Consider the following 15,306-nt stretch of genomic DNA (forward strand, 5'->3'; position numbering starts at 1 on the left):
AATGAAACTACACGACTTGCTTAGTTTGTGACCTTCGCCCTACTAAGGCGCGAGATTGGTGCCAACGCTCCAAAGTTTTTCAGAAAACCTGCGTCATGTCGCGTAATTGCACTCGAATAATTAATGCTGCGTAATTTTTAATTGGCTTACGTGGCGTTCGTTGCGCGTGTTTTGACACCAAAAACTGTTTCCAGCATTTCTCGCCCTTGAGAAGCAATGGTTCTTTAGAGACAATGCACGGCTATCCACGGCCGACGCGGCGGGGGGGGGGGGGGGGGGGGCACGGCCGACGAATTCACCGGTCGTGCGAGGGGTCGAAACTTTTATACTAGCGGAACCCTTGGATGTATCCTCAAAACACAAAAACTACGTACCAATTTGCTTAGGATGAAGCAGCGGACGCGCCTCAGTCACTGGGTATGGTTTTGTAAATACTGACATATAAAGCTGGAATAGCGCAATTTTCAGCGAAAATGTGGCATTTGACCAGTCATCAGGGATAAGTTATCCACCATGCGATATACAAGTCAATGCCTGTCACGGGGTCTGCTTGAGGCCAGTCCACTATTGTCTTTCGCGAGGCTCTTTTTTCTAGTCTCGAGACGGCGGAGAGGGGAGGGACGGACATCCCCAATCAGCGAAAAGGGTGAATCAGGACAAGGGCCAATATAGACGGACGGCCCATCGCGCCAACAGCCTTCGCTGAGTTGACCTGAAATGACGTCACAGGTTTCAACTGTGTGAGTGTGGGACGGCGAGCAAGCTGGTCATGGAGTTCCCCCTCGCCAAACGAAACAAGATCATTTATTAGGCCGGGCGGGGCCTGAGAGGTGAATGCGGACCCGCCCGACGCCCCAGCCGATCGCCTGCATTGTTGACTGGATCTACGAGGAGGGCAGGGCGTGCCGCCCGGCCAGGTGGAGTAACCCACCGTTTCCCCACGCCCCGGAACTACCGTGGCGATGGCCTCTTCTACCGAAGTGGACCGTCACGCCAATAATGGACACGAAAAGCCAGGTCGCCGGCGGAACGGTGGCGCGCAGGCACGTTTGTCTGACACCTTGACATCTTTGTCTGTGGGGACGTTTGCCGCTTCACTCCAAGAGCCCCGCCGCGCCGGTGTCGCCGTTACCCCAGCTGGCATCAGAAGCGCTAAGCCACGTGAGAACTGGGCCAGAGGAGCACGCTCAGGGTCCGTCTGAGGCGAGAGCAGGCGGGCCTTGCACCATCGCCGGCGACGCCATCCCCGAGATCTGGCCCAGGGGCACGTTGGGGGCAGGACTCTGGAAGAAGATTAGGCTAGTCCGGCAACGCATTGAACAGAGGGGGAGCGGCAGCAAAACCAGTGGACCACGCAAGAAAACTCGGGCGGGCTGACCCAGTTGGAAGGATCTACTAGGAAAGCTACCAAAGGTCTCTCAGGAAGAGTCTCGGGGAGAGTCCCGAGGAGGCGCTGGAGAGGGAGGAGCGCCGGGGAGAAGTGGCGGCGACAGCCTGGCGGCGACAGTTGGCTCCGCGGACGACGGACGCCGATAACAACGCACACGGTGTGAGTCAGCAGGCTGTTGTACCCATCCTTACCGGGCCATGGACCGCACCCGTGTCCCTTGACTCCTCCCCAACGGGCGGGCGCGGGTCACGACCACCTATTCCCTCCCTAAAGTAAGGGTGGCGCTGGCCACGCAATGCTCCCGGCCGGGTAATGTGTCTCGCGCTCACCCCCAAAATTAAACAGAGGGGCGGGGAATGACGTGTCACGTGTTTCGTAATGTCCTAGTGATTGTTGTCAATGCAGGTGGCAGTTTGGGTTTTGGATGGTTTAGCGTGGAAGCGATGCTGGGAGTGATTCGGCTGGGCGGTGACAGGGCGCTCGGCCCGGCGTGGGTGGGCATGGTTTCCGACGCCCATGACGCGCGCTTCGGCGCGGCCGCTCGCTCGTTGGCCCGCGCCGAGGCTGTCTTGATTTTGTTGGAAGCGGCCACGTGGAGGCGCAGCGGCTCGTCATGATCCTCGTCCGTCCCGCGCCGCGGCCAGGCGCGGCTTACGGGCAACACCGTCATATCCATGCTGGTTTCCCTTTGCTGTGACGTCAGTTTGCTGGCTACCGGGACGGTTTGGCTTTTAACGTCCTTTTGATTTTTTCTCCGATTGCTCGGGCGGCCGGACCTTTGCCGAAGTCTGTCCAGCGTACTCGCACTGGTTTCATCAACGTGCGCTGTCTTCTCCCCCTACTTTACCGCTTGTCCGGCCCAAACTATTAACTGACTGCATGGCATTCGTGCGCGCGTATTTTGTTCCTGTTTTTCTTCTGTTGTCGATCGCCTTGTTTAAGCGAATCATTTGCTTTGAAACCGACGGGGTCAACTCCCGTCGGACTGTCAGACTTTTGTCCGACACGCAACACGCCGTCCATCCTCGAAGATCGAGTCATAGGAGACCTTTACTGGAGGATGATGTGTTCCGAACGCGCCCGAACAGCACGACTGGACTTTGGCAGGGTTGAGGAGCCAGACGACCGCAGTGCAGCTTTTACGCGGATGTGCCTTTGTGTATAGCACGACTCGGAGGCACAGTTTCACGCTTTTTTGGACTAAGAGACGGTCGACTCGTCTTTGTTGACTCGCACGTGAACTCAGGCGTGACGACATAAAGACGCATAGGTCATCGTTTGGCCAAGGACCAGTGGGGACTGCCCGGGATGCCGGATTATGCACGGCGGTGGCTGGATCTATCCGTTGCTGTACCACACCTTGGGAGAGAACAGGACCCAGCCTGTTCTCTTCCGACGTGGTGGCCACGAGGCCTTATGAGCTCTTGATGGCAGGATGTCCGGGACGGATAGGGTTCTCACCATCAACGCTCATAAGAAAGGCGACAAGGGACTGGATCGTCGGACGGGCCGGTCGGGCCGAGTCTCCAGAGCGCGCCGGCCGAGGAGACCGTAAGGCGTGAACGCAGGTCAAGCCGGGCGCACGTCGTCTGCCGAGGGGCTCCACCGTCCCATCGGGCGCGCTGCCTCGGTGCCTTGCAAAGCTCAGTGCGGCGGGCGGGAGACGAGGGCGTAGAAGCGCCAGGGGCGACGTCTCCGTGCTGGAAGAGGCGCTGCCTAAGGCGCGAGTGCGGTGGCGGAAAGCTGCGAGCGGTGGGCGTGGCCGAATGAATGGTGGGCCGCTCACCGTAGACGGAACGCGGGAAGCGTCGTCCGAAGAAGGAGCTGTCACCCTGAGGGTCAGGCGAGAGAACGAGTCATCGTGCAGCTTCGGACACCTGATGTAGGCCCAGTATCTGCGTCGTTGCCAAGCTGAAAAATTAAAATGGCGTATGTTAAATAGGGCTTAAACGTGGCTTGACTGAATGCTTGAGATGTGATAAATGAACTTAACTTAGCTAACGAGCATTCACGCAGAGGACCCAATCATAATGCCAAGGCGCTGGATAAAGGGAGAGGTCCCATCCCTGCGCGAGTCGAGAATGACTGAGGCGACGTGGGCGCCAGCGGATGTGAATGCTTGCAACGAGTGTGGTGGGGCGCCGAATGCATGGAGTCCGCGTGGGTTAGTTAAGGCCTGGGGAGGGGGGGGGGACTCCCAGGGTCGTCAGGCAGGGGGCTCTTGCCAATGTAATTGGCCAGTTGCGTGCGATCCCTGCCAATTGGGCGTATTATCACTGCACCTGGTTTCGTTTTGCCCCAGTTGAATATCATTAGCTAAAAAGGTGGAGGTGGGATAGCGTGGTTAAGGACGCACAGTCATGTACGGGGAGACAGCCGTTCATGGCGCCTGACCGGACCTACCATCCCGCCAATCCCCCGGTTACCCGCTTCATCCTAGTTCTATGGCTCACATGAGCGCGTGCCTATGGCGGATGTACCGCACCCCGGTCACCCACTTCATCCTAGCTCTGTTGCTCGCATGAGTGCGTGCTGATGTCGGGTGTACCGCAGTCGCAACGTGCCGAGTCATGCGCTCACATCATCTGGTTCGTGTGTTGACGAATGCTCTCCTCAGTATAAATTTGCCCTTTTGGGGAGGCGTGACAGCAGCAGTCGGCGGCACACAAACATCCAGCGGTGGCCCGGTAGCAGCGCAGCGCACGCACCCCACCCAGGACCCTCCCCCCCCCCACCCCACCCCCCACACACACTAATGTGAACGCTGCGACCTGTTTTGAGCTGTCAAAGGTCGGTCATCATTGTTCAAATATTATCTATAATGGATTTATTGGCATATGTTGAGTGCAACTCATGGGGAGGGATAGGAGGACGTCCCCCCCCCCCCCATTTCTAAACAATGGGAGTTTTCCCAACGTTTTCCCACACCATGTACGTTTTGAGCAGCTTCCCATTCAAATTTCTTAAATGTTGTTTTAGGGCTCATTAATCTCCAGCGTTCTAGTTTGACCCCCAATCGTAATTTGTCCCTCTTGATCTCAGCGGCGTGGCGACAACTGCGCATTCATATGGTGGGTTTCAGGACTCGGAGTGGCTCTTAGTATTCGAGGGTTCGCAAGATTACATTTCTTCGAATCTCGTGAATCCGGGCCCCAAGGCGAGCAAGCATCCACGTTCATCGTGCTTCGCATGGCTCACCCTCACCCGTGCCGATATCCGATCCTCTCTTCGCCCCCGCTCCGTTTCCAGCCGGCCGCCGGCCTACGCCCCACCCTCCGGAGTCTTCCGGGGTCCGATGCGCGTCGGACGGAACGTGGTGCAATCGCAACGACCAATCACCGGGCAGGTCCGTCACGTCACGCGCTGACGTCACCGCCCGGTATAAAGCGGCGCACGCCCGCGGCACCGATGGATAACTCCCCCAATTTTCACTTTGGCATCCGACTGTGTTTGCCCGGCTTCTCAAGGCCGGGCTTCGGCCCCCTCCGCTCCGCTAAAAATCCCGCCGTCGTCTCTTGTGGACGCCAGGGATGGGGCGGGTCAAAGGGGGCCCCGCCGGGGCCAGAGGTCACGTCCGGCGTTCGATTGAGGTCGGCGGGTCGGACTGGCTCCGGCGGGCAATCAAAGCACCGGCTGCGGTCAGAGGTCGAGGGGAAGCAGAACAGAGCAGCGCGGAGGACGAGCGCGAAGTGCAGCGTGGATAGCAAGTACATAAACTCACCCCTGGTGAGTTTGTTCCTGCGGTTGGTCGGCCTTTTAACTGACCTGCCATTTCGCATTGTCTGATTGCCGTCACCCAGCGAACCGCCAGTGATTTGCCGCCTCTCACTGAACGGCTCATGCGACCTCAAGATCAATAATTAGGCGTTCGGTGACGATCACAGTTCTCTGCCCTCGGTTCTTCATGCGGCCCCTGGCATGCCCGCTGTGCGGGGCACGCCGCGCACTCCGAGGAATGGACTGCCCGGCTCGTACCTTTTGGCGTCTCTTCTCCCTCCCCCCCCCCCCCCCCCCCCCATGGCTCAGTAGCCGTGGAGGATCGAACGGCAATCAGTGACGAGCAGGTACACGCGTCAGCTGTGTTCGTCGACGTTAGGTTACCGCGACGCACATGAAACTACGTGGGACTTACATGGTTGTGAGTGCTAACAACCCCAGTGAGCTATCCCGATCCCCGACCTGCCACAGCCGTGATGAGAAACAGAACACAGCCGCAGACCCTGTGACTTCACAAACGTCACGGCTGTTCGAGGTTTGTGACGCCACGCCCCGATCATTGATCAATGGAAGCGATCGCTGCCGAGCCGTTCTGCACGTGTCGTGCGCTGAGCGCTATGAAGCTGCCATGGCGTGCACATGGCTGCCGAGCGCTGCTATGACGCTGCCATGGCGTGACATGAGTCGCTCCGCATGGCGTCAACTGACGTGTTATTTTGTCACTGGCGGCGAAATCCGGATATCTGCATGACTCCGAGGAATCCAACGAATATTTGGAAAGGGGGCGGTGGGAGCTGGGACAAGCAAATCTTTCCCACTTTGACTCGAACAGAAATGAAAGACATGTAGAACCGTCTTTTCATAAATGCGCGGGAGTGCGTACCCCGATGGTTGCATGTGAAACCCCATACTGACGAGAAGCACTTCGATGATATTGTGTAGCATAATGTGGTGATACAAAGTTGCCCTTCACTGAGAAAAAAGACGCCCCCCCCCCCCCCCCGGTGCAGAGCCAGCCGAATGGGGGTCCCGCACTGTGCCGTTTTAAGGAGTGGTGTCATATCCCTTTACAGGAGTATTTTGACGCAGTGGTGAGTATCCACTTGACCTCCTGATGATACCTTGTAATTCAAACACTCTGTAAATTGAGCCGCCTTTGTTTACCTCGCACTCTCTAAATACATGTGGCAAACTGACCGTCGCACCTGTACAGCTTGCGCTGCCTTTGATCCAATTCACGCTGTGAGCAAATCAGGACTCATTTTGACATTTCAAGCACCCAAAATGGGAGATAAGTCATAAGCTAACCCAAATGTCCAGCATCAGTTACCAAAACGCATGGACCAGACGGTCAAACCACCAAACAAGTCAGATTCTACACTTTTAACCTTTCAAACTAGGTCAGACGATGAATGGCCACGCTACCTCACTAAACTGCACGGTATCAGCAAACGAACCACGTCGACCACAGGGTCAGCCAGTCTTCACCACCACTGGAAACTTACTCTCCTTTAAAGGAGTGTAAGTTTCCAAATGTAGAACAATTCCCTTGAAGTGTTACATTCCCTTTAAAGGAAGTGTTCTACATTTGTATGGGGTTTTGAACCGCAGAAGCCATCTCGAAGATCATTCGGTGCAGCTCTCATCCCTTCCCTTGTTAAGATCTAATCCCCTAGTTTCTGAGCTACACGCCTGCGATTTTTACGAGACTTCTTCGGGCAGAGCACTTCAAGGTCACCTTGGCATTGGTAACGTCATGATAACGTCGGGAAAATCCTACCATTCCTTAAGCCAGGCGGCTATCAAGACCAAAAAAAACGGATTTGTCAAGTCGTTTACATTTGGCGTTCGTGGGCACGATTTCCACACATAACGGCTGCAAATGTCTGGAAATATATATATATATATATATATATATATATATATATATATATATATATATATATATATATATATACATATATATATATATATATATATATATGTATATATATATATTATACATACCTGGAAAAAACACTTGGATTAGCTGAATACTCAGAATAGGTGTGTAGTCGTCAGTGCCTTAGAAAATAAGGGTGTAAATGAATGGTTAGAATATGGCAACAGTGGGAGCGTACTTCTGATGCTAAGCGACTGAGGAAACCTTTCAAAACCGCTTTTTTACATGGTCATTCGGAGCAAAAGGTTAAATGGCCGTGGAGCCAAACGTTTGGGATATTATCAGGCCTATACCAGCTTGATGCCTCCAACGAGGCATCACCTATTCGGCATGGCCACGTCATGCCCTTCCACAATGCCTTTGTGAGAGGCCACTGCACGTGCTGATGGCAAGGTCACCAGGGGTCTGCTGGGGTGAAGGTAGTATGGACAGCTAATGGCTCGCCACGGTTGAGTGAGTCCCCTTAGTGCCGCGTGATGTGCCAGGGGCGGCGCTGAGAGTTGCCAGGCGAGTTTGATCGCGTGGCCAGGCGAGTTTGATCGCGTGGTAAACAAACACATGTTTACAGGTGGGCGTGAGAAGCGTGCATGTTCCCTTACCCACTGCAGCCATTTATGTCTTAAAATCCTTCGCGCGGCATACTTCAAAATCCTTCGTTCATGAAATGCTGAATGCCATTTGGAATAATGTGGTACCAGGATCCGTAGCGTCACATTTCCCAAGGGCATTCAAATGTTTGAAATGCTGCTTGGAGCACTGGATTGATTGATCTTTGCGCATTCATCGACGGGTCTCCATCATCGGCGTCCGCCCAGTTGGCCGCTGTCGGGAGAGACGCGTGACACGGCAGCGTGACGTAGCCATAGAATCTATCTTAACCAGCCTGACCGCATCCTGGATTACATCGAGAGACGGCAGTATCGTCTGTCACAGGGAGGCGCCCGGGAAACTCCGGCTGTTACCTCGGGCCGGGCCGGCGGGACCCGCACGAACGTGCCGAGCTCATCCATAATCTGAAGCGAACAGGTCCGCGAGTGGCGTGGCCAAAACCGGCCAGTCGCTGGCTGGCAGCCTCCGAGGTCGCAACGCGCTGCTCGCTCCTGCTGCGCTGTCGTCCGTGAGATCCGGCGAAGGTCAGGGCCTCGGCGTGGTGCGCGGTGGGAGAGCGCCTTACGTGGTGACCCGGCCGGCGCGGTTCGGTGCGGGAGCTGCGCGCCGACAGTCGAGCGCGTTCTGGGATGGACGTGGCAAGGTCGCGCAGTTGTGACGGCGCCAGTGGAAACCAGGGCAGCACCAGCGTGCCTCGGTCCCGGGCGGGCTCGTGGGCCGTGCCGATGGGGCGCTGACGCCGAGTGGGGCAGGTCTGGTGCAGCCTCGATAAGTGGGCGGTGCGACGTGGACATCGGCGGTATGAACGGTCCAGAAGAGCGGCGAGGCAAGGCCGAATGACAGAGAGCCAGAGCAGCGCAGTATGACGGCAGCGGGGATGAGGACAGAGCGAGAACAAAGCAGTGGAAGACAACTGCGAGACAGAACAACAGACTGCGTGGCAAAATTAGGGGAAATGAAGCGTGGCCGATCAATAGGAAGGCAAAACCGGTAGCTGCTAGAAGTAAAACGACAAAATAGCGAGGCAGTGCACCGAAGCATGGAAGCACTGCGGTAGATAGCGGTAATGAACCAAGAGGACCCAGCAGGGCAGCGGACGAAAAATCTGGCGTGCTTAAGGTGAAGTAAAATCGAGGAAGGTGCCACAATGCCAACCACCAGGAAACGTGAGCAGTGGGACTCGCAGTGCGACTTTATCCTCAGCTGCATCGGATACTCGGTGGGCGTGGGGAATATCTGGCGCTTCCCCTATCTGTGCTACAAGCACGGCGGCGGCACGTTCCTCATACCGTACCTCATCATGCTCCTGGCGGTGGGCATACCCATGTACGTGATGGAACTGACGCTGGGTCAGTACGCCAGCCTCGGTCCCAACAAGCTGTTCCAGAAGCTGTCGCCGCTGTTCTCGGGCCTCGGCTACGCCATGCTGCTGATGACGGCCTTCGTCTGCTTCACCTACAATATGGTGATCGCCTGGGTTGTCTTCTACGCGGCGGCGTCCTTCACGTCCGAGCTCGCGTGGTCGCGGTGCGGGCACGACTACAACACAAGGGACTGCTACACGATAGCCGACGATGACTTCTGTGTGAATAGCAGTGATAGAGCCAAGCTATTCTGGAACAACACGTGTTACCCGGTTAGCGAGTTCTGCATGCAGCACGACTTTTCACCGTACAATAATACGCACTGCATCAACAGCACCGCTGAACAAGCGATGCTAGCCGACATTTTTCTGCCATGTCGGTCACCGAGTGCTGGCCAGCGAGGAGTACTACGTCAACAATGTTTTAGGTGTGAAAAACCATAGCTGGCAGAACTTTGGAAGCATGAAGTGGGACCTTTCACTTTGCTTGCTGGCTGCCTGGATTTTAGTGGGCTCCTGCATCTTCAGGGGCATCAAGTCTTTCGGTAAGATAATCTACTTTACCGTCTTCTTTCCGTATTTCGTTCTACTCATGCTGGTGCTCCCCACCACAGGACTAGACGGGGCCATTGAAGGCCTGCGGTTCCTCGCCATCCCGGATTACCACCAGCTGTTAGACATAACCGTTTGGATAGACGCTGCATCCCAGACTTTCTTTTCACTCGGCTGCAGTCACGGCGGACTAATCACCTTGGCCAGTTTCAGTCGCTTCAAAAATAATTGCATGAGGGACGCCATCCTCGTGGGAATCGTCAACGCGATGACTTCTCTCCTGTCGGGCGTTATCGTGTTTTCGATGTTGGGTTTCACGGCCCTGCAAATGAACAAAAGACTGACGGAGGTGGTCAACACGGACCTGGGGCTGGCTTTCATTGTTTATCCGGAGACGCTGTCGCACATGCCGGTGGCGCCCCTCTGGAGTGCCCTCTTCTTCATCATGATGATCACGCTAGGTCTGGACTCTCAATTCACCATGATGGAGTCGCTGACCACCGCTGTGTTTGATGAATGGCCACGCGTAGGCGGGAGGAAGGGGACTGTGGTAATGATAACTTGTGCGATGTTCTTTGTGGCCTGCCTGAGCATGTGCTTCAATGGCGGCGTGCTGGTGTTCGCGCTGGTCGACCACTACTCCGTCTCCTACTCGATGTTCGCGATCGCGCTGGTGGAGGTGCTGGTCGTGGCCTGGGTGTTCGGCGCGGAGCGTCTGCTGAACTTGATGCAGAGCGACATGGGCATCATGATTCCGACGCCTCTGCGGCTCTACTGGCTGGTCGTGTGGAAATACGTCGCGCCGCTGGTGCTGGTCTGTATGTTGGTGCTCACTCTGGTGTTCCACGAACCCGTGTCGTACCGCTGCGGCGAAGACGTGCAGCACTTCCCAGCGCTGGCCGAGCACATCGCAATGGCACTGGCCGCCTCCCCAGCGTTCCTCCTCGTCGCTGTCGGTGTCGGCATGGTCTGTGTCCAGCTGTGGCGGGGCGGCAAACTGACGGCCCTCCTGCGCCCTACGGCCGACTGGGGACCGTCGGCGCCTGCCAACCGCGGTGTTGCCAACGAGGCCTTCGACGACGCCAGTTGGCGTAGGTGAAGGCCGTATGTGACGACGTATGGCGTATGACGTATGGCGTCACAGGACATATGACGTCGTATGACGTATGGCGTCATGTGACGTATGGCGTCACAGGACTAAAACCTCGGTGGGTGAGCAACAGACGTGCTGTGATTGCGAGCGCAATGATGCCAGCGTTTTTGTCAGATGCTGTTGTTGACGAATCGGTGTCATCGCATAGAATATGTGTAATTTCGCTAGCGAATACATGCGTGGTCATCGATAAGCATCGCTTGCGGTTCAGTACTTGCTAGCGTGTTTGGTCAGGCACCATTATTACTTATCTGAGCTGGCCTCGTGTTTGTTATATTATACCGAGCTATTTTACTGGTGGACTACGAATCACACATCGCGTAAAGCTGTGCATGGATTTTCTACTGGTTATAATTGCGAGCTGTGTGCGGTTAGTGGTTGGATGCACGCTGGGATGTTGCATGGTGAAATGTGACCCCGAATAAGGGGTCCCCGCAGTGCCTAACTCTATTGAATGCCAAATGGCTTGTTTAACGAGAGGTCCAAGCACTGAATCCATAATAAGCTGAAGAAATGAGTGACTGTGATCATAACATAGAACACTTTGATGTTCTTTTTAATGAAGACAGAAACCGCGACCGCAGCCCCGAAAGTCGCCTCAAAGAAGTTTACTAAAGCTCCGAGCTTATCTCCGAGCAAAAGCAAAAGCTCCGAAAGCTCACAGGTCATCACCAAACGCTGTTATAAACCTGTAAAAATGTATTTGGCACACCAAAATACCATTTTGACTCTCGTTCTGGTTCATCGTTTTTCACTTCGCATTTTGTTTCACGAATTTGTTACTTTCATGACTCCTTTCCTTTTTCATTTTGGTTCGTCATTTTCATTGCCCAAGGGCTAGGGGGTCAATGCAAACTCCTCAGATGCCGTTTCTGAACTTATCATGATAGAGCCTCCCCCTCCCCCCAAACAAAAAGAACACGGTATTGGTCTCAGCAGAGTTCACAGCCGCAACGAGGTATATCATCAATATATGCACAAAACGTATGCAAATGGATGTCAATGCGCTCAGAATTAAAGGAGCAACACTTCTTTGCACTTCGCATGCAGCTACGTGACATAATGTTGTAAATGCCTGCATGTAAAGAAAATCGTCTGATTTGAAGGAAAATTTAAATTTTTACCTGGCGTAGTGTGGTCAATTATTGACCCAGCGTGACGTAAGATCATCAATAATGGGCGCGGGGGGGGGGGAATTTAACGAACAATTTCACTGTGTTCTGGGAGACTATCTTTCTTAGTTTAGGCAACCGCAGGACGATCCGCCCTAACATTCTGCACTACAAAACCAGAGGTGAAAAACCTTTACCTGTCTCCCACGAATCATAAATGTCTTGATCTGTCTTCTTTACATGATTTGTAGCTAGAAAAAAATGAGGCCAGGTCTCAAGTGTGCAGCTTGTTGGCTTCTCCATCTAAGTGCATTCTACCTAGTATAACCTTTTGGGAAGTAAACTGCACTTTCTTTCTGTCAGCCAATAAGCTTATTTTAATACCAAAAAGGGGAATAGTTTAAAGGATTTCCTTTCATCTGTGTGACTAAAAGTGAACATGGCACACCTCTCCTCTCGCTTCATATAGGCAATACGCCAATACTTTGTTCGTACTTTATGCGCTAGGAATCCATATCTGCACAAAAAAAGCTTGTCAAATAATGCATTGCTTGCACGAATCAAGAGACCATGTGACCACACATGATATGGCTTGCTTTCATGGGATGCCAACTCAATCTGCCCAGTGCAGATTGCTTCATGAAACAATCAACCAGCCTTCAAGTCATGGCAAAGATGTTAGGAAGATGCTAAGCCCGAAGGCATACTAAATCTTGCATCAAATTAGGTAAGCGTTATGCCTATTTCCTGGCTCTGTTTTACCTAGCATGCTCCAGCATGTGATCTTTCACCAAAGTTGGACCAACTGGCACACACCAAACAAATTTCCAAACCTTGAGCATAAAAACACTCCTGAAAGAAGCATCCTCAGTTCACTTGTCGGGACATTTTTCAACGGCTTTTTCAAATAGCTATGCTCGAAGGTGTCACATATTAGATAATATATATCATTAACATGTTTAAATTATATATTACAATGACTTCAATATATAATAAAATAATTAGACAATAACACATATTAGAACGCACTATGATTTTAAACAGCTCTAGGTTCTTGATACCAGCTTTTCCTAAATGGCCAAGCACGGCGAAAATGTCCATGGGATGTGTCAGCCACAGCCAGCCTGGAACTTGCTCCTAAAGTAACACTCGCTTGCTTCATTTAAGGCACTGCCTGTCAGGCGAGTGTAGTCTTAAATTAGAAATGTCACTGGACATCAAATACTTCCCCTTGATATGCTGAGGTTATGCCCAAAGGGTACATAAACAAATCCTTAACTGAAAATCTTGCTCAGGTGCTGTCCCAACAAGATGTGGTCAAATGTAGCCAATTTTCAGTGTCTGTCAAACATAAGATAAATGAATTTAACAATGATTTTGTCTCCATACTGAGGCCTGATGTTGGAATTATACTAACAGGTGCAAATTGCAGTGAAATGAACATATTCATACGATAACAGCAAGAGCTCAGAACCTAGATATGTTCAGTCTTATGCCCCTTTCACAGCCACACCCGCTACGCATAATGCTGGACAGTCACTTACGCAAAATTGGGTATGCCTTATCCATAAGCGTGATCAATGCCGTGTTACTCAATACATATCTTGCTGTACTCAATACAGCAAGATATGTAGCCAGCTTCTGCTCCCACTCACACAGCTCACGCACCAAATGCTACATTCGGATGAACCACGAGTTCTTAGCTCCTTACAGTCCCTTCGGCTAACTCACGCTGGGGCATGAGCCAAGACGGTTGGCAATGCTCAATGCCGTGATGGCGCATTTTAAGGCAAACCGCGCCGCTCTGGCAATAATGAAGTTACGTACAACAGTGATAATGCCCTCATCAGTTTTTAAATAGCCATATCTGCAACATACTGATGTGTTGTAAATAACGAAGCTGTTTTAACACACGCTGGGGGGGGGGGGGGGGTACATTGGCTTCCTGAAGTCAAACTTTCGGGCGTGAAATTAACCCTTTAAAGTTTTTTCCGGAATGATTTCCGAAAGGTGCGGCGCAGTCACGCAAAATTTTGCTTAGATGTAGAAAATTTAATAGCGGATCGATTAGTATTTACGATCTAGATGTACTTTGAAGGGTCACTGACCTACGGCAGGCCAAATTCATGCCATAGATTCTGCGGCCAACTTCTCGGCAATCGTCTAATCTGATGCAGCAACGGAGTGTTAGACGAGACCATACATCTCTGAGATACTTTCTGAGGCAACGCAACAATTGAATGTACAAATTCTGTTGACCTACGGTCAGTTTTAAAGGTCAAACCAACGTCAAAGTCTATCTGCTCTATTTGTCTAGGGCTTGCCGTATGGGATAGTTTCTAGTGTTCATTTCGAATTTATAGATAATAGGAACCGCATTATACATCTTACATGCACTTCTCAAATGTCAGAAAAGGTCACTGACCTAAAATGACCCAGAACAACTTTATGTTTTTAGGAACATACTGTCCAGCGTAATCTTTGTTGCGTATTCAAATGCAAACTTCAAAACAGTCTTGTATGATTTTGGTCACCACGACCTTCCAAAGTTCAAACAAGGTCACTGATCTGCAATGATCATGTGACCTTTTACTTCGAACAGGTATCTAGGTTCAGGGGCCACTTTGTAGATTAACCTGGAGATCGACCTTGTTTGACCTTATTTGATCCAAAGGTCATGACCTAAAAACCTAAAACTTTGACCTGAGTGGTTTCAGGTACAGACCAACACACCCTGTGAGTTTGGTGTTTCTAGTTATCTTAGTTCCCTAGATCACAGGGGGTCACATTGACCCCCCACCCGAGCGAAGGGTATGTAATCGGCCACCCGGGCGCGTGTTGAGTTATGAAAGGGAATTTATTCACTTGTTTCATTCCTTCGATAACAGAGCTGATGCAAAAACCCAAGTTATCAATATCATGACGTCATGTGGTTTTGATATGGTGAGTTTACACCTTCAGTGAGCGGTCAATTTTTTACGCTGAGGAGACAGGGTAGTAAGGACTTGGAGCATATTGAGAACTGATGTAAAATGACCATCCAACAAATTGGGGGACTCAGGGGCGTGCCCACACATTGCCCACAAGCTCTCTCCCCACACGGCGGTGCTGAAAAAGGTCTAGAACACAATTATATTTTCTCTTTAAGTGTTAAAATACGCACAAGATCATAGCGCTCCACATTTTTTTTTTTTTGGAAAAAAGATGTTTGGAAGAACTCCGAACAACGAGAGCGTTCCGGCCTCCTTCCATGATGGCAGGTGTTGATATGAGTCTCTCACGCTCACGTTCGTGGGCGGGTGGACGCTTTTTTCGCTCTGGTGAAAACCTGTGAATCAGGACGATGATTCGATTATCAAGGGAATGGCTCACATTTGAGTAGATTGAGGCAAGCGTCATGTGCGGCGAAGTTAGCTTATTTGTGACTACTGTTTTGCTATATTTACTAAAAAGTGAAATTGCGGTTTC

The 15,306-nt window shown here is 52.1% G+C and overlaps 2 protein-coding genes across 2 annotated transcripts; both read left to right on the plus strand.

Annotated features, from left to right (window-relative positions):
• Positions 1-8,214: 8,214 nt before the first annotated feature.
• On the plus strand, positions 8,215-9,465 carry LOC119095243 (sodium- and chloride-dependent creatine transporter 1-like). The gene has a single exon (XM_037218110.1). It carries the CDS (start codon positions 8,806-8,808, stop codon positions 9,463-9,465), a length of 660 nt encoding a protein of 219 aa, XP_037074005.1. The 5' UTR covers positions 8,215-8,805.
• A 376-nt stretch (positions 9,466-9,841) lies between these two features.
• Positions 9,842-10,672, plus strand: LOC119095244 (sodium-dependent proline transporter-like). The gene has a single exon (XM_037218111.1). The coding sequence runs from the start codon at positions 9,842-9,844 to the stop codon at positions 10,670-10,672; it is 831 nt and encodes a 276-aa protein (XP_037074006.1).
• The last annotated feature ends 4,634 nt before the right edge of the window (positions 10,673-15,306 follow it).

The sequence above is a fragment of the Pollicipes pollicipes genome, unplaced genomic scaffold (genome assembly GCF_011947565.3).
Source record: "Pollicipes pollicipes isolate AB1234 unplaced genomic scaffold, Ppol_2.1 Scaffold_4219;HRSCAF=4965_pilon_pilon_pilon, whole genome shotgun sequence".
Taxonomy (NCBI): Eukaryota; Metazoa; Arthropoda; class Thecostraca; order Pollicipedomorpha; family Pollicipedidae; genus Pollicipes; species Pollicipes pollicipes.